This window comes from Tachypleus tridentatus, chromosome 6 (assembly GCF_004210375.1).
Source record: "Tachypleus tridentatus isolate NWPU-2018 chromosome 6, ASM421037v1, whole genome shotgun sequence".
In the NCBI taxonomy this organism is placed as follows: Eukaryota; Metazoa; Arthropoda; class Merostomata; order Xiphosura; family Limulidae; genus Tachypleus; species Tachypleus tridentatus.
Genome location: NC_134830.1, coordinates 53,405,716 through 53,427,567, shown reverse-complemented (window position 1 = coordinate 53,427,567; position 21,852 = coordinate 53,405,716). Strand labels below are relative to the sequence as shown.

At 34.0% G+C, this 21,852-nt stretch overlaps 1 protein-coding gene across 2 annotated transcripts in view; it reads left to right on the top strand.

Annotated features, from left to right (window-relative positions):
* Window positions 1-16,573, top strand: part of LOC143252527 (uncharacterized) — a 29,245-nt gene extending 12,672 nt beyond the window's left edge. For both annotated transcript variants that reach the window (XM_076504809.1, XM_076504810.1), the window contains exons 6-11: window positions 1,989-2,117; window positions 3,286-3,371; window positions 8,832-8,993; window positions 11,268-11,364; window positions 12,926-13,089; window positions 13,694-16,573. In XM_076504809.1, coding sequence (XP_076360924.1) covers window positions 1,989-2,117; window positions 3,286-3,371; window positions 8,832-8,993; window positions 11,268-11,364; window positions 12,926-13,089; window positions 13,694-14,504 — 1,449 coding nt within the window. In that variant the 3' untranslated portion in view covers window positions 14,505-16,573. The remainder of the gene's footprint in view (window positions 1-1,988; window positions 2,118-3,285; window positions 3,372-8,831; window positions 8,994-11,267; window positions 11,365-12,925; window positions 13,090-13,693) is intronic.
* Window positions 16,574-21,852: the final 5,279 nt, after the last annotated feature.

Here is a 21,852-nt window from a genome sequence, read left to right as displayed (position 1 = left end):
CCAATTTGTCATTATGGAAATCTTCTAATGTCAAATAAAAAGCTAGGATCCTGTATGGCATCTTGTACATCATTTAGGAATCCTAGATAAACTGTATTTCATATTTCCAATACTGATTCAGAGATTATATTCCATGGCTCATCCATCATGCAAGTTATTAGATCTACAATATTTTGTATCTTTTAGTGTGAATCAAACACTTTAAAGGTTTGTGTTATTTTATAGTTAGATATTGCATTACTATGGAGAACAGTGATTTCATAATTTAATTACAGCTAACAATTGTGATTTTCCCTTTATACTTTAAAATATTAACATAAAAATTTGAACAATGGTTTTATTAAACTGTTACATAATAATAAATAGTTATTATAAGAGACAGTGAAGCTATGTTTATGTAGAATTTGAAGAATAGGTACCATATCCCAAGATACAACAAACTACAAAACCTTACATTGCTGCATACCATATTCTCCAAAGATCAGTGAAAAAAAATAACCAATATTTGGAAAAAATGTATAACAAAACACAACATTCCAGTAAACATCAAATTTATTCAAAAACCAGGGACAAAACTAAAGTCCATACTATGTAAAAACTACACTGGCAAACACAACACCAACATTATTTATAAAATGCATTGCAGTAACTGCCACAGCTTCTGTATTGGAGAAATTAGCAGAAAAATGGAAACCAGATTCAAACAACACAAACACCTATACACATTTGGCAACACTTCAGATCAAATATATGCAACATAACCATAGAAAACACCTAGATACTAAGTAAGGAAACAAATATAAACAAATGCAAAATCAAAGAAGCCACAGTTATACAACAACTAAAACTAAAATTAAACCATGATGACAAGAAAACCCACTTGCAGAGAAAACTATATATTTAAAAACAGCTGGTATGGGTAGAGAAAGCACTAGTCGAGTTTGTTCCTCTACTAGTGCTTTCTCTACCCATACCAGCCGTTTTTAAATACAAAATTAAATCAATATAAAGGAACACCTTTATACCTATACTAATTAATAACCTAACATCTAACTGCAATGCCCCCTACAATTCCATACCAAATTACTCTCTTATCACTAGCATATATGTCTGGCAACAGTCACTTGCAAACTCTCTCTTTGTTAACCAGAAGATAACCTAAGAAGGTTGAAATGTTGTTCTCTGGTTTACTAGTAAAAGTGTTAATGCCCATACCAGCCATCCTGATACAGTTTTACTTCAACTGGGTTTTTCATCATCACAAATGACAAATTTTGCATCCACTTTCAATGAATCCCCATTTAAGTGCTTTTGTAGAATACTGGATTTCCTAAGGGGTTGTGTGAAAAGTTTTATCTATGTGTGCAAACCTTGTAGTCCAAACAATTTGTTTGGCACTATTCAGATGTCAAGGCAACCAGCAGTTTAGAAGGAGTTATGTAACAGACACACAGACACTGAATTTTATTACATAGATGCTGATGAGAGCGACATACTCCGTCCTGAGATACATTTCCAGATGGAGGTCCTTTTTGATTATGTTCTGTACTGTTGCTTACAGCACATGTTCAGCTTTTGTCACTAATTTTTATTTTCTGATGCCATTAAATAGAAGAGATAGCATTGATCTAATACATGTTTCTGTTTTGTGTGTATGAATATTTTACACTAGAAAGTGCTTTTACACACCCTTCTCAAAAGCAGTCAGTTTTTATGAGTATTACAGTACCTAGGGTGTGATATATGCCATTCCATCACAACTTTATATCACCTGTGGTTTTCATGTTATTTGCTGATTTGTCTCTTTTAAACTCATTTTGAAATAATTTGCTCAATTTTGTATAAGGGTGTCTGAATTTATTTGTTTTACATGCAAGTTCTTATATTTATGGTTTTGTAATTATGGAAGTGCAAGTTTGTGTGACAAGACTGACACCCTTTGGTAGATGTTCTTGATTTAGATAAAACTTTTTCTCTTTTTTTTAAAGAAAGGAACCACTGACATGTTGGAGTTTTGTAACCGGTGGGGAATTAAAGTTATCAACCTTGATAGTGTGTTAAAATGGTTGGATAAGCTGAAGAAAAAATCCCTGCTTAATGTACCTGATCAGCAAAAGGTATCTTAAGTTTATTTTACAGAGGTATTGAGTTTGCAAAATTTTTAAAAGCTGTTACCTTATCAAGAAGTAAAGCCTTAGGCAGAAACTGTGCAGAAAATCAAAGGTGTCTGGTTACCTAAAAAAAATAGATTTTGTGTAATTTCAATGTTCCTTAAAAGCTGTAAATATGATGTGTAAATTTCTTATCGACATGTATATTGTTTATCATTTTTACAGCAATTTATTTTCCAATGTTAGCTCCTTAATTGTTTCTTCTGGTTTTGTTGTATATATATTAAATAAGTATTAAGAAGTTCTTTGCATAATCTGTTGTAATCATAATCACCATCCTGAAGTTGCAACAGATATTGTCTATGTTAACAATATCAAATAATATCAACAACGGCAATCAAATGTATCAGGGATATCTCACCTGCCAGACAAAATCATGGAAAATCAGTTAAGGATATGGAGTTGAATGTTTATAGCCCCATCTCAACTCCTGCTGTCTTTCATTGTCTGCAGCCAGTTGTGGAAAAGCAGTTACCCTTGTTTGTTTGTTTGTTTTTGAATTTCGTGCAAAGCTACATGAGGGCTATCTGCACTAGCTATCCCTAATTTTGCAGTGTAAGACTAGAGGGAAGCCAACTGGTCATCACTACCCACTGCCAACTCTTTGGCTACTCTTGTACCAATGAATAGTGGGATTGACTGTCACATTATAATGCACTCACAACTGAAATGGCGAACATGTTTGGTGTGACAGGGATTCAAACCTGCGATCCTCTGATTATGAGTCAAACACCTTAACTCACTTAGCCATGCCACGCCACAGCTACCCTTAAAAGTTGTTCTAATTCTTAAAGAAGAAATGAAATGTAACCATCCTAATATATTTCACTATAAGTCATTCCCACCTATACCCTTAAAACTTCTAATAATTCACATATACTTTTAAGAGAAGGAATGAATACATCATTACCTGTGATACAGTTAATTCAATGAATTTAAAAAAAATGTTGTACATTTTGTTGGAGATAAAACTCATAGCAAATATAATTTCTTTTTATATATTATCTTTACATTTGTAATATATAAACACACATCAGATCAAAATTCATTATAAGACATTTCATTTTCTATTTGGGTTATGGATGTTTTAATAATACCTAATCCTGTCTTTTAGGAGAATGAAAAGAAAAAATACACTAAAACCAATATTGAACTTACCAGGTTGAAGAATATATTTATAAAAGTAGAAGATATCAAACAGTAAGTATGATCAACATTAAGTGATGTTTTTATAATAAATCATATTCTACAGAACAAGATGAAGAAAATCTTTAATGGTTAAATTGAAGTAATACATTTCTTAATATATATGTTATTAGTAATAATGATGTACACTTTATAGAAAGGTATTGTTTTTTGTTTTTAACTGATATTTTTATGTGACCATAGTTTTATGTTATTATCAGGAAAGTAAATAGTTTCCCTTGTTTTTCACCAAAATTCAGATGTTTAAGCCATTAATTGTTCATTGTAATGGTTTCCACTGTTGTTTGTCACTTCTAGGCCAGATTGATGATTAAGAGTCTATGATCCAATTTAAATGCTGGAGCATATAACATCTGTTCACTGTTCACCATACTGTTAGAGTTACATACTAAATAATGCAAGTAATATACATATAGCTAATACTTTGCTTCTTTAAAATATGAGGTATTTGATGGGTTGCTCAGTGTTTTTTTTTTAATTTGTGTAACTCATACTTTACCTAAGGGGTCCTTTCAATATTTGGCCTCTCGATGTGGATTCCTGTACATGGTGAGAGGACCTCCCAGGGAAGGTTCTGTTGTTTCAGTTTACCACCTCTGGGATTTAAACATCTGTCCACGTGTTTGCCATTTGTGGTGACCCATGAAGGGGAGGAGAGGGTCCTGATGATTGAGGGGTCCAATTGTAACACACCACTTTGGCCTTTAATTCTTACAGATGGGCAGCCTTGGGGAGGCCCCCCTAGGGTCAGTTGGTTGATTCACTTGGGCTAGGGTCAACCAAGTACCAATGTTGGATGTTCTGGACATTGTATCTGATGCTGGTGTTTGGGTAAAGTGCTCACTAAACCCTGGCCTTGCTGCAGTGTCCTCATTTGGCACTGTAGTGCATCCCCTCACATCCCCTCATAGGGCTCCATGGTGGGTGGGGTCAGTGAGTACTGAAATGTAGTTTCTTTGTTATGGATACCCCCTCTTTGTAACAAAATAAATAAAAATGAAAAAATTGAAAAATAACAGATCATTGGAAAACAACCATGCTTGGATGACTCTGTTGTACAGTCAATATTACAGCCAGATTCTGCACCTCAATTTCTGATTATCCATTCCTTATCTGAGAAATCCTTGGGGCAGATGTCTCCATTTTTCATTCAGAAGGGAATAGAGGGACTTGCTGGCTCCTCAAAGTCAGTAAAGAAGTTGCACTCTGGAGACATTTTGGTGGAAACATCTTCACCACAACACACCAAACTCCTCTTGAAATCAAAGGGCATTAGGGATATACCCATTGAGGTTATTCCCCATGTGACTTTGAATTCTTCCAGAAGAGTTATAGTTGAGAAGGATTTAAACAACATTCCCAAGTAGGAAATCCTTGCTGGTTTCTCCAGCCAAGACGTTACTGTGGTGTGCCAAATCTTCACTCGTAAAGACAGAATTATGAATCCTACCAACATTTACATCACCAAGTCCTCCTGCCACAGTCAAAGTAGGTTATCTGAACTGCAAGGTACGGCCTTACATTTCTAACTCTCTCAGATGTTTCCAGTGTCAGCATTTTGGTCACTCAAAAACATCATGTCATAGTTCTTTGATATGTGCTAGTTGTGGTGGTAAAGACCACAATGCTTATAAGAGCAACGTGCAACCACATTGTGTTAACTGTAGTGGTCCACACCCCTTTCTTACTCTATTTCTTGCCCTAAATAGGTAGAAGAGAAAGAAGTGCAATGCTTAAAGACAGTTCATAATATTTACTACCCAAAAGCCCAGAAATTATTGTCCCCAACTCCATCTCCGTCATATGCTGCTGCACTCCATTCCACTACTATAGTGGGAGTGCAGACAGATCTTTCCATGCTTCCAAAAGAGTTGTTTGCAAAACATCTTAAGAACCTTGTGCCCTCTATATTTAAAAAAATTGACACATCTATGTCTGCTTCCATCTCTATCCCTACCATTCCTTCCAGTCACTGCCCAGTTTCACTTCCTTCAGGTTCAAGTGTTTCCTTGGATTCATCCTCTTCTGTAGCCCTGAGAAGTAAACTGACCATTCGTTCACGCCCTCAGTCATTGGAATCTTTGTTGGCAGACAGAGACCTGCCTACTCGACCAGGATAGGATCCATGAAAATTGATAGATCTTCGTTCAATAAAGAAAAACATGGTTGCACACAGAAGCTCTCCCCACCACATTCTCTTTCACATAAATAACAATGGCCACTCTGATCCAGTGGAATTGTCAAGATTTTTGATCAGATATTGAAGACATTAAGGTTTTGATTGATTCTTATCATCCTGTGTGCCTCTCCTTACAGGAAACACTTCTGAAACCTGCTGATACAGTCACCCTTTGGCAGTTTTCCTTGTACAGAAATGACAGGTCATGTGATGGATGAGTGCATGGTGGGGTGGCATTGTTGGTTGATTAGCATGTATCCACCCTGTCTTTGTCACTTGATACATCCTTGGAGGTTGTAGTCATCCGTGTTTTCTTGGGTCGTACCATTACTATTTGTTCTCTCTACCTGTCTCCTGAAAAGATCTATAATCAGTCAAACCTTGATGCCCTCATTGAGCAGTTACCATCCCCTTTTTTATTAGTGGGGTATTTTAATGGACATAAACCCCTTTGGAGTGGTGCTAGTATTGATGAGAGGGGTCATGCTATACAACATATGCTCTTGGACACGACCTGTCCGTCTTCAGTACTGGTTCTTATACTTATTTTCATGCACCTAGTCAGTTTTTTACTGCTATAGATCTTTCTGTCTGTTCCCCTTCACCTTTCACTTACTTTTCTTGGAGAGTCGACAGTAATCCATGAGACAGTGATCATTTTCCTTTTATTTTAAGAAAGATTGGCCATTGTTGATGCCATTTGACCCTTGTATCGCAATGGAAGTTGGATGAGGCTAACTGGCCTTCTTTCACTGCTCTCTCAAAACTTGATCCTGCCATTGGTAGATGACTGTGTGTCAGTAGTAACTGACTGTATTGTCCAGGCAGCTGCTCAGTGCATTTTCAAAACCTCAACATATTTCCCACAGTATCATTGTCCTTGTTGGAATATTGTCTGCCATATAACAAGAAAAGCTAAAAAATGGGGTTGGAATACCTTTCGTAGGTGTCCTACATTTTTAAACTGCATTGCATTTCAGTAGGCCTGTGCACATGTTCAGCAGGTCAGACATCAAAGCCAGAAGGAATCTTGGATTAAAAATGCCTCTAGCATTTCTTCTACCACCAGTTCGAAAGTCATATGGGACAAAATTCGAAAGGTTAGTGGTCATTATACTTCTGCCCTCCTTTCAATCTTGTTCTCTGATGTCCAGGAAGTTGCTGATGCCTAGAGCATTGCCAATACTCTTGACAAAAGATTTTCTCATGCATCTAGTACTTCTGCCTCATCCCCCATCTTCTTAGCCATCAAAACATAGGCAAAACAACTGCCTTTTTCTCTTTGGGCTGATTGTCTCTATGACTATAATCGCCCCCTTGCACTGGTGGAACTTAAACTTGTTCTTCGTCAGTCAGACCTGATGATATTCATTACGAGATGGTACGCCATTGCTATCCTGCTTTTCTTGCTATTCTTCTGGTAGTTTTTAACCGTATCTGGCAGAAGAATGTTTTTCCTGATGCTTGGCACCATGATATTGTGTTCCCTTTTTCCTGAACCTGAGAAGGATCCCAACATTCCTTTAAACTACCATCCAATTGCTTTGACAAACTATCTCTGTAAGATTTTAGAGAGGATGGTTAATGCTCATCTTGTTTGGTTCCTAGAATCAAACAACCTCCTCTCACCCATTCAGTGTGGGTTCTGAAGACAGTGCTCTACCTACCATAGACCACCTGGTTCAACTTGAAACATCAATCAGAATCGCTTCACATTGGATCACATCCTGTTCTCACAGATATTCAAAACTGACTGACCCATTTCTCTTTAACATCTACTTCTGTCCAGTTTTTCTGGATATTGGGTTATGTTAGTATTCGCAGGAATGAGCTCGCCGACACTGCAGCTAAGTCTATCTGCTCTACCTGTCCCATACATGGACTATGGTCCAGTATTCAAGGCTGGCAGTTGAGTTGGAGTGAGAAACACAAAAACAAGCTTTTCCAAATAAAACCCTCTATTGGACTTTGGCCATCTTGCTTCCATAAAGATCTGAAAGAGAAAGTTGTTTTAACTAGACTACACATTGGTTTCTTAACTCATTGTTTCTTTTATCTGGGACTGATGCACCAGTGTGTTGTCTGTGTGACACTCAGGTCATAATAAGTCACATTTTACTGTTTTTCCATTGTTACGACTCTCAATGATGGCACCATTTTAGACTTGTTTTGCCCTAAAGTTTACCCATAACGTTGGATTGTGTCATCAGCAATGGTGACACTGTCCACCTTACAAATGTTTTTAGTTTTTTAAAGGCCATTAACCTTTTTAACATTATTTAAGTTTTTAATTCATAAATTAGACCTTTTTTAATGTCATTTCTTTTTGAAGTACAACTAGTTTGATATGAAATTAGAAAATGGCCATAACATCAAATAACTCAAAACAGGACTTGGAAAGGCCAACTTCAGGTGACTAATGCTGATGTTTGAACTTACCCGTTAGTCATCCTGGCGAGTTATGATAATTACAATTATACTACAGATAGTTCTTTAAAACTAGTATTAACTGTAATTTCTCTCATACTGCTGTAAACTAGATATAAAAATTGGGTTTCATGCTATTTAACTTTTTAATTAAAAAATTAAACTTTGTTTTACCTTGAATCCTTTTTACAAATTTTAATACATTTACTTTACTTTTAACTGGATGTTTGGTGCAGATAGCCTAGTTGCTTTGTGCCATAAAATGCCAAACCAACAAACTTTCAACACTCAAGGACCACATCCATGGGTCAGGTGTGCTAGTGTGACAGACTTTCTGTATGGTGTTAAAATATAGATGTGATCATTGTTCTGTACTACTCAAAGAACAAATTAATCTTTTAACCAGTGCATACTATAAATTCATGAGTAACGAAACTTTTTATATGTGTTTTCTAATTACCGGCAAAAGACAATAGAATAAAAACTGTGTACACAGAATTCTACTCACTTCAATTAAGATATAACAGTCTGTGAGAAAAAACTGACAGAAAAAGCAATAGACTTTGACTTAGATGACTGTTACATGTAAAGTGTAAAAACATCCATAGTTTTATCAAGCCAAGCATACACATACATGGTGTACCAGTTTTTGCATACAAGTAGTATTTGTGATATTTTCAGAAATATTTAACTTACATCACTTCAATTATTGTTCATAACAACATCAGCGAGGCTTATCAAGTATCTTTCTCTCACATGCTTTTTGTGAAAAATATTTTACTTTATTATGTAAAATGTGATTTTTATTGATTCATACTTTAATCTCTAAATATTGACAACCTACACAGCTATTACCGAACACTGTATAAGCTTCTTGGACAGTGGCCTGAAATGGATTTCACCACTTCAAAAGGATCTTGTCCATTCTCAACTTTAAAACCTAATATGTGTAAGGACCACGTGACTGGTGGTTTTGTAGCTGAAAAGAAAGACATTATAATGACAAGCAGGTATGTCTTTACACTAGATGAACATAATTATTAATCAAATTGGTCAAGGTTTTCACACCTATATGATGGTACGAGGTCTATCATAACTCATCAGTGCTCCAGCAATATTATCTGATACCTTCTACTTCTCAAAAAGGCCTACTGGAACTCATGAGTCAATATTTATCATTGCATTAATGTCAGGTTTGAAACATCTGTTGATCAACATTAAATTCTTATATTAACTTATTAACTGGTGACTGTATCTTATTCAGTCTGTTGCTCTGTAGAAAAAATAAATTATACACTTTTTTGTAACTTTACAACAGCAGGGAAGCAAAATTATACTCGATAACTGCTAGCAAGAACAGAAAATGGCCCAAACTCACCACTGACAGTAACTGAAAGTCTTTATTGGTTGGCTAGTTACTGTTCACTTCTACATCTTCCAATCTAATCACAATTGTATTGTCAACCTATCCACCATATATGTACTTTGAACTAATAATGATAGAAGCATTCACACCAATCCTTTATTGTGATGGTTGACTAGATGTGGACTTCTTAATTCCTTTACCATCACGAATATCAGGGGTCCTAGATGTGAATTATATTTTAGGGTTCCTTGATGTTTCAACAAACACTAGTACCACCATGATTAGTCTGAAAAATACCCTGACTCTTTCATAGTCTTTAGTTTTACTTTGATCCTTTATCAAGGAGTCATCTTGAAGCTGTGATGCAATGCAAATATTTAAAGCATGTCCATGGTTCCATCTCCTTCACAAACACACACACACACACACAAACTGTTCATTACCATCCAGAAACATGATAAAGAAGTGATTCTTTGAGACTGTCATAAAAACATTTGGGAACTCCATCAAATTTTGGCTTAAAAGTCTTGATTGGCATATCTGGCCTTCCAAGTTCTGATAACCTTTGAAAATTTCATACCTCCCTTAAAGTGGTCATGACTTATCTTGGACAACGAAGTCTTCTGGGTCAAAGTTGAGGAGTCTTTTGTTAAACGATCATAATCCTCCCCTAACCAAGTCTGGAACACCAACTCTGAAACCCTAACTGGCTGTAATCTAAATTTATTAAAGTGTTAAATTATGCAAACTTGTTCAGTGATAAACTTTTATCAGTAACATCACATTGGTAACAGTTCTAATAATCTCACTTTCTGCACAACCTTCAGTTAAACTTCACTGACCATTTGTATAAATGTAAATGGGTAAATACATACCCATGTTAAAATTAGATCTGCTTTGTTCATCTAAACAATTTAAACATAGCTAGCAGTGAAAAAGAGGAATGAATCACCTAGAGACACCAGAATTTCCAACTAGCTTAAGATATTAAATAGATTTTAGTAAACCTAAATGATTACCATATTAAGGTTAAAATAAACTTTTTAAGCCATGGAGAAAAGAGGGTTAATAGACATAAATTATTGATTTAGTAGTTGTGCATTGAAAAAACTTGCAATTGTGAGGATTAAACATAACCAACACTATGTATGCTTGTTGGAACTGTTAACAACAAAATAAAAACCTGCACATGTAAGTTGAAACTTTTCCTCACTATTTCATAAACTAAATTGCCAATAACTGAATAAATCAAACTGCTGCAATCTAAGTTATGATCTGATTGCATGCTGACCAACTATTGTTGTAACCTGAATATTCACACAGGAAGACTGAAGCACATATTAGCTCTTTCAAAAAGAACAACATGATTACTGATGGAACACTAAGGAAAGTAACTGAAGATACTTTTTTACCAGATCCAATTATAACAATATGAACTCACAACCTATAACTAGCAGCAGCAGTGTGGTCAGTGTCAGGACTAGTTGTTACTCCTTACTTTGACTAGGACTAAAAGCATTGAAAGTAGTAAATACAAGATTGTCACTGTCCAATTAGATGGAAAAGAAGATACTTTGAAAGCATAAGTGAAACTAAAAACTAATATCTTACTTCAAAGCATGTTTTATCATATCCATGTAGTAAAACTAGTTTCCTGTGGTTTAAAACTAACTGAGTTTGTTTAATTACCTTTACAGTGGGCTCTGATTTAAAAAAAACTAAAAGGGAAATAAACTATAAAAATGTATATCTTTAGAACCGTGTGGAACAGTTTCCATTTTAACATATTTCACTGCATCACTAGAAGTTTAATAATTTTATGTATTCCTTATACCTTATATAAGATTTAAAGAGTCAGTTAACACTTCAAGTATTTTTATTATATGTGAAACTTACTAAGGTATTGTTTAAATTATAGTAAGGTGAACCTGAAAACAACTAAGTGGAGAAACAGAGGGCCTTTTACCAACGGATACTGTGAGCTTTGTGGTTGTTGTTATGTTAACAAACAGAAGGTATGTACTCCCTGTTTCAAATTTTTATCTACAAGCTGAAGATATTGTAATAATCGAAATGTGTATAATAGTGTTTCAAGTTGTGTATTAGCTTGGCACATCCATGAGCTACAAACTGGCCATTTTATTAGGTTCCTTCCTAATCTAATATTGAGTTATCTAACTTGCAGAGCATAAGAACTACAAACTTCTGAAGGATGTCTCATTCAATTACAATTCTTTCATTAAATAGAAAAGTCATTAGATTATAGCAGAAAAATGGTTAAGTTCATTCAATATATGCTCTGTATTGGATTACAATCCAGTGATTTTGTTTACAGAAATGATATGTGAACTTTCCATCAATCTCATGAAAACAATTTCAGACAGTTGGAGTAAGTACAAAATATTCAGAAGTTTTGATATTTAGAAACTAGTTTCTCCAATATCAAGAATTCTCACAGTTTGTTCCATTTACTGTAGTTTTTGTTCTTTTAACTCCTACATATGATACTATATTATTTTATGACAATAGAGTTTATTGCATTACTATACTACTGTCTGGGAAGAGTCTTTGTCCATTGAGGTTAAAATGGAACATTTTGAATGGACTTAATTAACAACAAAGGTCATGTATACTTTGGAGCATATTCACCATTACATCACAATTGAAGAACCAAACTTCTGCTGTGAACTGTTTCACATTCATCTACATTAACATCAGCTGCTTAAAATGCTAGAAAAACACATTATTCATTATATTTTTGTCCTACTAACAGTGCAGAAGAAAATGAAGTGTGGCTTATGAAGGTGGATTATGCATTTCTGTTCATTCCTTGTTGACAGTCTGTAGTCTGAGTACCACTAGTTGCATGTGAAGTAACCAACTCCTGGCAAATGTTGTATGAAACAGACACGTGTTGTGCAGATAGCCCTCGTGTAGCTTTGTGCGAAATTCAAAACAAAACCACATGTGTTACTTGTTACAAATTTATTCAATCTTTTCTGTTGTACTGTTAGTTGGTGCACATATTCCTTTGTCAATGTTAATGGTCTCTGGCAACAGATGGATTTAAAAATGGTCATGAACAAAATGTTTCTTTAACAGTACCCCTGACACTGGGCATCTGCCATCATGTCCATTTTAAAGTCAAAGAGATTCTTGCTCATATTCTATATTTTAGACTAACAATGTTAGAAATATATCTATATTTTAAAAGCTTAAGCAATCACCTCACATATTGTGCAAATTTTGTGTGTTTTATATAAGCAAATAAATGTTGTGTTTAGTAATGTGTGGGTGAAGGATCCTAGTACAGGGACCATTCAGTATCTAAAAAAATACAATATTCAAATTTAGATTAAATAAAATAATTAACAGACAGTGCATATACAATGACAAAAGTTATACTGTTTAAATCATGTTTCATGTATCACATTTGTTAACATCAGTTGTAAACTTCTGCTCTTTGTAAAATCTACAGCTGAAAATATACATCAGAATTCATCACCATATCTCAAGAGAAAGAGTGTACTTTGAACATTACAAAGTTCTTAAACCAGAATTAAATATTATTTACAGCACCTCACTACCAGAAGTCACAGAGATATGTTACTTAACATGGAAAATGATCAGACGCTGAGACAGGCTCTTGCTGATTTACCATCAGTTGACCAGTTTCTGAATGAAGATTTGCACCTAGAACCATTAAATAACTCATCTGATGACTCTTGCTTTAACTCAAGGTACGAATTATCTCAATTTTGGCAAATTTTTTATTGTGACAACTTCAAACTTCCTTTAAGTAAATGTAAGAAATATCTTTATTACCAGCTTTAACTCTTCTTGTTAAACAAACAAAGCTATATCTTTAAAAAAAATTTTTGCATTTGCTTACCAGATTCGAGTCATAATCTGAACCTCTGTTTACGTTGTTAACAGATTCCACTTTTATCTAAACTTTTGTACACATTCTCTTAATTAATTCCAGCTTTCATCTAAACTTCTCTGCATATATAATCCTAATGGAGTTTAATTTGTATCTAAAAACCCTTCTCTAGCTTTATTGTAGCAAATTTCATTCTCCATAAACTTACATTCTACGTATGTAGCTTTACTGTACTAGATTCTAGTTTCTAAAAGGGTAATATTATTGACTGCAGTTTTTCTAATATAACTTCAAATATGTAAAAAAACACAACCATTGTTACATATTACTGACCTAACAGAATATTGCTAAGACATTTAAAATTAAACAATATTTACCCTCATTTTAATCACAGTAAACCTTGTCATTATTTACAAAGAGCTTCAATTTCTTTAACACTTGTAAATTGTTCTCCTTCCTAGCAATTTACACCTTGCAAGTCCTAAGCAGAAATATTCACAAACTGTTGCAGCTTCAATCAAACAGAATCAAGCATTCCAAAACACAAGTTTAACAGAAGTAAGTAGAAATAAAGCTATGAGAGAAATCTTGCAGAGCAAAAACTGGAAAAATTTACAAACAGGAAGTATTTTGTCTAAAACAAACATGCCCAGTTGCTTCCAAAGACAGTCGTTCTACAAATATAGTGATATCTCTGGTTCTTCTACAATCCAGACTCAGAAGAAACAGAAGCTATTGGGCAGAGGAGCTGAAAACTATGTGGAACATTCTCAAACTAGCAAACACACACATAGTAAAGGTAATGAAAACTTGATGGTAAAAGAAATGTTACATGATAGTAATGAAACGTCTGATCAGTGCAGAACTTGCTATCTTAAGAAATTATATGAAAGAGATTCTGCTAACCCCCTAAACCTCTCAAAAAATGTTGGAAACAGCTTATTAGTTAGTGGGAATTACCAGGTTAAGCCTTATGTAAGTGAATGGGACATTCCATTAGTTAGTGAAAGTTATCATGCTAAGCCTTATGTCTACGAATGGGATGTTACCATGGAGAAGTGTCCTCCTTGTACTTCATACACATACTTTCAACATTCTCATTACCAAGAGGATCAGCCATTAGATTTGACGACCTCAGGTCATGGTGATGTTATTCCTCTAGACTTATCAATTAGCAGTAAGAATGCAAGTGAAGTTTTTAGTTCATATGCAAGCAATATAAATCAAAAAGAATGTAGTAATGCAATTTCTGATGATGAACCTAAACAATAAATTGAGAAAGATTATTCAATTCACACTAAAATATAAATAGTACAATTATACAAAAGAAGAAAAATGGTTTCTTATCTAAAAATTAATTAATTAACAGCTCATATTCAATTAAATCAAATTATTTTATTTGCATTTGTTTTAAAAAACAAATCACAAAACCCTGATAAATTGAATAGTCTCGGTTTGTTGGAAGGTTGTCCGGTTTTGTAATCAATTAATTTTTATTTTCTAATTATTGTAATCAAAACTTATTGTTTACTATATTATATGAAGGCTTTTGAGTAGCTCATCAATGTTTAATCAGTCAACCCTGACAAAATCCTATTAGAAGAGAAGTTTGTGAAATCTTTCCATGGACATCAGCTCAGGAAGATCTCTCACATAAACAGAGGGATGACACTGATGAAAAACCTTAAAACTGGCTTAATTCAACATTATGTTTGGGAGTGAAGAGATGATTATTACTTGTCCCTAGATAAATTTTAACTCCCTCCTCCTAAAACTGGTTCACAAGATGAGAATATGAGAGGAGACAATAGCTTGATTAACATCTCATAAAACAAAGTTCTTGCAGTGAGAATAATCTGAATATTCAAGACTTATGAGTGTCCAGTTTAGTCACAACTTTTATTCTTGTTTTTTCTATCTTTCTTGTTGGATCAATTGAAAATGAACTCCAGTTGCATTAACATTTATTCATTTGTGTTTTGAATGGTTTTGCACTTTCCAAGTAAGTAGATCTAGATGTGAGAATACTCCAAGTTTCACTTTTCAAGTAAGTAAGTCTAGATGTGAGAGTACTAAGTTTCACACATTTGAAGTAAGTAGATCTAGATGTGAGAATACACAAAGTTTCATGCTTTCCAAGTAAGTAGATCTAAATGTGAGAATACACCAAATTTCACACTTGGCAAGTAAGTAGATCTAGATATGAGAATACACAAAGTTTCATGCTTTCCAAATAAGTAGATCTTGATGTGAGAATACACTTAATTTCACACTTTCCAAGTAAGTAGATCTTGATGTGAGAATACACTTAATTTCACACTTTCCAAGTAAGTAGATCTAGATATGAGAATACACCAAGTTTCATGCTTTTCAAGTAAGTAGATTTAAGTATGAGAATACACCAAGAGTCAATCTTTCCAAATAAGTGGATCTAGATGTGAGAACACAGTGGAACTCCTCTAAGTGGCCACCCCTTGAAAGCTGTCATTCAATCAGTCCCTTTTTTTGTTTACATAATCCCTAATTATGTACAGTAGAACCCCTCTAATCAGGCCAGTTTGTCTCAGTTCCAAAGGTGGCTGCTTTAGAGGGATTCCACTGTACATAAAGTTTCATTTTCCAAGTTAGTTGATCTAGATGTGAGAATATACCAAATTTCACCCTTTTCAAGTTAAGTTGGTCTGGATGCATCAAATTCAAATTAATTCAGTATTCACTAAAGTTCAACATTAGACTGGTTTCAGATAATACACATGAACACTGAAAACCCACAAAAATTAAACTTGGTTCCACTGTGCACTCATTAGTTTAGAAATTGCTGGTTAGACAGATCTAATTGGTGGAAATACATAAAGCATAACTACTATTCATCATGTTGTGTTTCACCTAATTTTAACAGGTTTTCTCCTGCCTTTAAATTGAAACAGTAATTCATAGTCAATAGTTATTTCTCAGAACTTAAGTTTCAGTGTGTGCAATTTTCATGTATAAAACTTTTAGATTTAGTGTAAAAAGTATTTTTCACATTATATATGAGAATATAAAAAGACCAGTTGAATCTGATGTTTATCAGTAATATGATTGGTTTTTTTCATTTTTAAATCCGAAGTAAATTAACAATAAATCTTATCAATTTACCACTAAATACGTGATGATACAGTAACACAATACGAGTATCATATTGTGAACCTGTCATACGATTGTATTGATGCATCGTCTGATACAATACGATTTATGTATCTATGAAATCTGGCATGCTTTCAGTAAACATTACAGGTTTTCTGTATGGAAAGAATCAAAATTTGTGCTAAAAATTTAATGATTCAATAAAAGATGAGTACTACATGTTGACTTCCTTTATCAAAAACATTACATGAAAAGTAACATAAATAGACAATATCAAAATAGGTATTAACATTTTTCTATTTTACTTCTCTTTCCAGCTGCTAATTTAGTTGATCACACTTGGCAATTTCAAAAATAACTGTAAAGTGTGAAGTACTTAAATAAGACAATATAGATAAAGTACAGACAAGACTGTCAAACTTTGTAACAAACTGTTCATAAAACTTCTGTATCTAGATACAAATCATATCATATTGACTACTATGATGGGGTATCTACTCTTATTTACTACATAAAATAAAGCTATAATACTGCCAAAATTATAAATTGGGAAAACAAAATTTGAGGGTATAACTTTTTTTTTCTTTCACAAAACTAATTATTCTAAAATGCACACTTTTAAACGTTTCTTTGGAAACTTTTTATTCTATTTTTAAGTTACAAGTAAGTAATAACACATTTTACATGGAACCTTTATTTACAGTTATAATTAAAATATCCTGCTCTGTAACTTTCAACTTTTATATTAGCACCAAAAATGCAAATTAATGATGAGTAGGTTAACATTTCATAAACTATTGTTATTTTTGTGTGTTATGGACTAGCTGCAATTTACCCATGATAGGGTTGAATCCTGAATTTTAGAATCATAAACCTTTAAGAATACTGCTGAACTACCAAAGGACTCATTTTGTAAACTGGTATCATCAATTACACTCGTTGTAGTGTTAAACATAAACTGTTGGTCAGTTTCTTCTGAACACCATAAATAAAAGTCACATAAGATTTCAGTATTAAAGTAAATTACTTAGCTATAACTATTTACTATGAGTTCATCATTCACTATATTAATACAAAGGTCAGTGGTCAATTATCGTGAATTTTGCCTTTTAGAACATAATCTTTCACATCCAAGTATGAAAATTGTTATCAGAAATGTAATTTTAAAATGAAATGCACTGTTATGATGACTACTTTATTTCATAATAATTTATATGCCCTGGATGCCTTATGTAGACAAGATTGTTACAATATTAGCATGCCATATCTGACCATAAGAGAATGGAGATTATGTATGGAACAAATGTAACCAAAGATAAGACAAGTACACTGTTGGTGGTCATATTTAACCACTAGAGAACACAGAACAAATGTGACCAAAGATAAGACAAGTATACTGTTGGTATTCATATCTAACAACTAGAGAACATGGAACAAATGTAACCAATGGTAAGACAAGTTACACTGATGGTGGTCATATCTAACGACTAGAGTACACAGATGAACAAATGTAACCAAAGATAAGACAAGTATACTGTTGGTGGTCATATTACATTATTCCTATTAAATACACTGTTGATATAAGGTTTGCAGCATCTTGAATGAAGTGGTAGAAAAATAAAACACTGGCCTTTATAGCTAACGTGACAAGAAGTGCCATGGTTGCCCAAGGTCGGATATGGTCAACAGTTTGTTTTTTATGACTTAATTTTGGAACATAAATTATGCAATTATCTATATCACATACAGAATCGTAGGCAGAATTATGAAAAGCATTAAATCTGTGTGTGTGTTTTCTTACAGCAAGCCACATCGGGCTATCTGCCGAGGGGAATTGATTCCCTGATTTGAGCATCATAAATCCATAGACTTACTGCTGTACCAGCAGGAGACGTGTTAAATCTAATTTATTTTTGAAACAATTTGTGGTTGAAGCTTTATTGTCTTCTTTTTCTAGCTCAGTATATGTTTACTTCTTCTATAACTTTATAATTTTTCTAACACACCATGTTGATTCCATTCCTCACTTTGAGACCACCATGAATATTGATCTTGTCTTTAATTTTTCACATTATCACAAACTGGGTGCAAGTTGTTCCATTTCAATGAAAATTGAGCAGCATAAAGGAGAAAAAAAATTTATCTGCAATGTCACATGAATAGAAAATTTAATGATTTAGTCTTAAAATTCTGCACAATCCTTAAGTGGGTCAGTCATAAGTTTACAAACACTAGAACTTGGAATTTAATTCCCTGCAGTGGAAAGACCACCAACAGCTGGGTGAAAGTTAACTGCCTATTGCTCCAAGACTGCAATCTATCCTACTGTGTCATGGGTGCATTACAGAAGTGACACTCAAATCTTGGTAGTGGACTAAGAATTGGCATGGTTGCTGTTGATCAGTTGCCTGTATTCTATCAACTCAAAATTAGGAATAGCTACTTATATTACCATTGTGTAAGTTTGTACAAATATCTGAAACAAACTGTTTACTCCATAGTAGCTCTGTAGAAAGCTTGATGGCTTGTAACACTAAAAATGTGGATTCAATCTCTTTAATGGGCTCTGTGCAGATGGCCCATGGTGCAGCTTTATATTTAAGAACATATAAGTTTAATCTCGTTGTAATATTACATTTTTATTTTTTTCCTAATTGCCTCATTGAAAATTTTTATTCTCTTTACTAGCTGTTGAAACACTTGATAAAATGCTAAGATATTAAAACAACAGACAAAGTATTAAACTGTTTAAGCCTCCCGACAAAATGCTGGGTAAATTAAATGCCTTATAAATTGCTAGACTGTTTAAAAACGCTTGACAAAATGAGCTAGATGGTTAAGTCAAGAGACTCCAAAGTCCAGTCATTCCTCAAATAGAACAACTACATGGGAATGGGGAGGGAGGGTCTACATCTGCAGAAAGTATCCAACCAGTAATTAAGAGGGGTTAGGAGAGTTTGCTGACGTAATGGAAGTTGTGATGGTCGAGCTGTCAGTTAATGACTGTGAATAATTATAAGCCAGTATTTTGATTAAGTAAAGAAATTCTTGAAACACACCAAGAACAAAAGCTTGACATAAATAGCATATTGCTTTTTTAGGAAATTTCACATTTATAACGAGTAATAATTACTACCTCATTCTAACCTGACCTGGACTCCCCCATTCAGAACACTTTTCAAACAGTCGGTGATAGTGGCATTTGTCATACACGGAAGTTTTTGTTGTTGTTTTTTTTATACTGAACGATGTGAATAAAAGATTATGTTGGAAAATCGACAACATCTAAGGTATACAAGTTTCATCATATTTTCTGGTGCACGGGGTCAGAATATTTACTTATTTTTAGTGCGCTATTGTTCAGTTCAAGCGTTGATAGAAATAACCTCGTTTTCTTAGAAGTAATTTAGTTTTGAATGTTTGCGTGACAAATATTTAAGAAATCAAAATCTGTGACAAATGTGGTTTTCAGTAGTAAGAGGTCAACAAAGATTGAGTTGTATATATCTAATAAATTACACTTGTGTGCGAAAAATGCAAGAGAACTGTTACAGTTGAGTTCCAAAAGCTAACTGTTCTAACCTATTGTATGACTGAAAAATTAGATAAACACTTCGTAGAAAGTTATTTGCCAAATTCAACGATGATGGTAAAGAGGTGAACGCACTCAAAATACACACTTTTTTTGTACTTTTTGAACTCTCTTCGTGGTAACAACTTTGCTAAATAACGTTTACATTAAGTATAACCGATAAACATGTAAGTAGTTTAATGACTTGTTAATGTTTCTACATTATCCTTTTATCGGAGTCTTCACGTCCTAGCCCTGACATGGCTAGGTGATTAAGGCACACGACTCGCAATCCTAGGGTCGCGGGTTCGAATTACCGTCACACCAATCATGTTCGCCCTTTCAGCCGTGGGAGCATTATAAAGTGACGGTCAATCCCACTATTCGTTGTTAAAAGGATAGCCCAAGAGTTGGCGATGGATGGTGATGACTAGCTGCCTTCCCTCTAGTCTTACATTGCTAAATTAGGGACAGTTAGCGCAGATAGTCCTCTTGTAGCTTTGCGCGAAATTAAAAAAAAAAATTCAAGTCCTTTGCGCCAAAAAATTAAATTATGATCGAAGAGTTTTGATATTATGCACAATAAAAATCTGATTATGCTGGGGAAAAATATACATTCGTTATAATATAAAATGGTTTAAAACATTAGCATTTATTAAAGGGTTGCTATTCCATCATGGACAACACCTAACACACGTTTGTTTAGGAAATGGCAACAAACATACTTAGATTTTGGACTATGATTATTTTGGCAGGCCAGTAATCAAGAATGTCTAACCAACAGAAACCACTTGCTGAAGAACAAGTAACCTTATGAATGTAGTAACAATGACATGGAGATGACGTTACTAAGTCTGGAAGTTCAAACTTTAATTATATAGTCACATGGAAATTAACCACAAAATACCACACTCATGGAATCTCGTTTCACTTTGGGACATCTAAAATGTATGAAGTTTAGGTTGGTGAGTGAGTTGGATAGAGTTAGTCAACCAGTGATAAATCTGGTAAAAATGATCCAGACGTGGCTTAAATCCACAAATTTTGTTTATACGATCAATATGTTTATATGATTAAATACGACTTCCCCTTAGTCGATATTAAGGTCCTGTTTCATTTGCAGAAGCTGAGAGTACCCATGTAAGCAAAAACTGTATAGAAGACAACATTAGATAATGTTCCACTTCCTTCTTTCTCTCGTTATTAAATCTTTAATAACCTGATTGTTTGCTGATTGTATTTGCAAACTATGCTTTGTGACAAGTAATAACTGACTAATTTATCTAGTTTAGTACTTGTGTCTTTAAATTCAGTGTCATAAATTGTGAATTATTTCAGGGTTTTTTTTATATTTCGGAAAGCTACACGAGGGATATCTGCGCTAATTATCCCTAATTTAGCGGTGCAAGACAGGGAAGGCAGCTAGTCATCAATACCTACCGCCAACAAATAGTGGGATTGACCTAACTTTATAACGCCCCCACGATTGAAAAGACGAGCATGTTTGATGTGATGGGGACCTGAACGCGTGGCCCCTAGATTATAAGTCAAGCGCCCTATCCACTGGCCATGCCGGCTCGTTTTTTTTTATCCCTCTTATGGGATTAAAATCCTAAATCAGAATACCTATGTACACGGTTGAACAGTTTCAGTTACCATACAAAAATTACGGTAATCGAATCAGCCTACTAAGGGCGATGAACGCTAAGACACATATGCAATGAATCGTCTTTATACTAAGGTTTGATGCTATCCTGATATAATTACACAATACTTTATAAAAACGTTACGAGTCATTTACATGTGACACATATAACTAAAACATAACTTAATATGTAATATGATTTTGACTTTCTCTTTTAAAGTAGAAAAAACGCCAATACAAAATTTATACTAACTAGAACATGCGCTAAGGAAATTTTT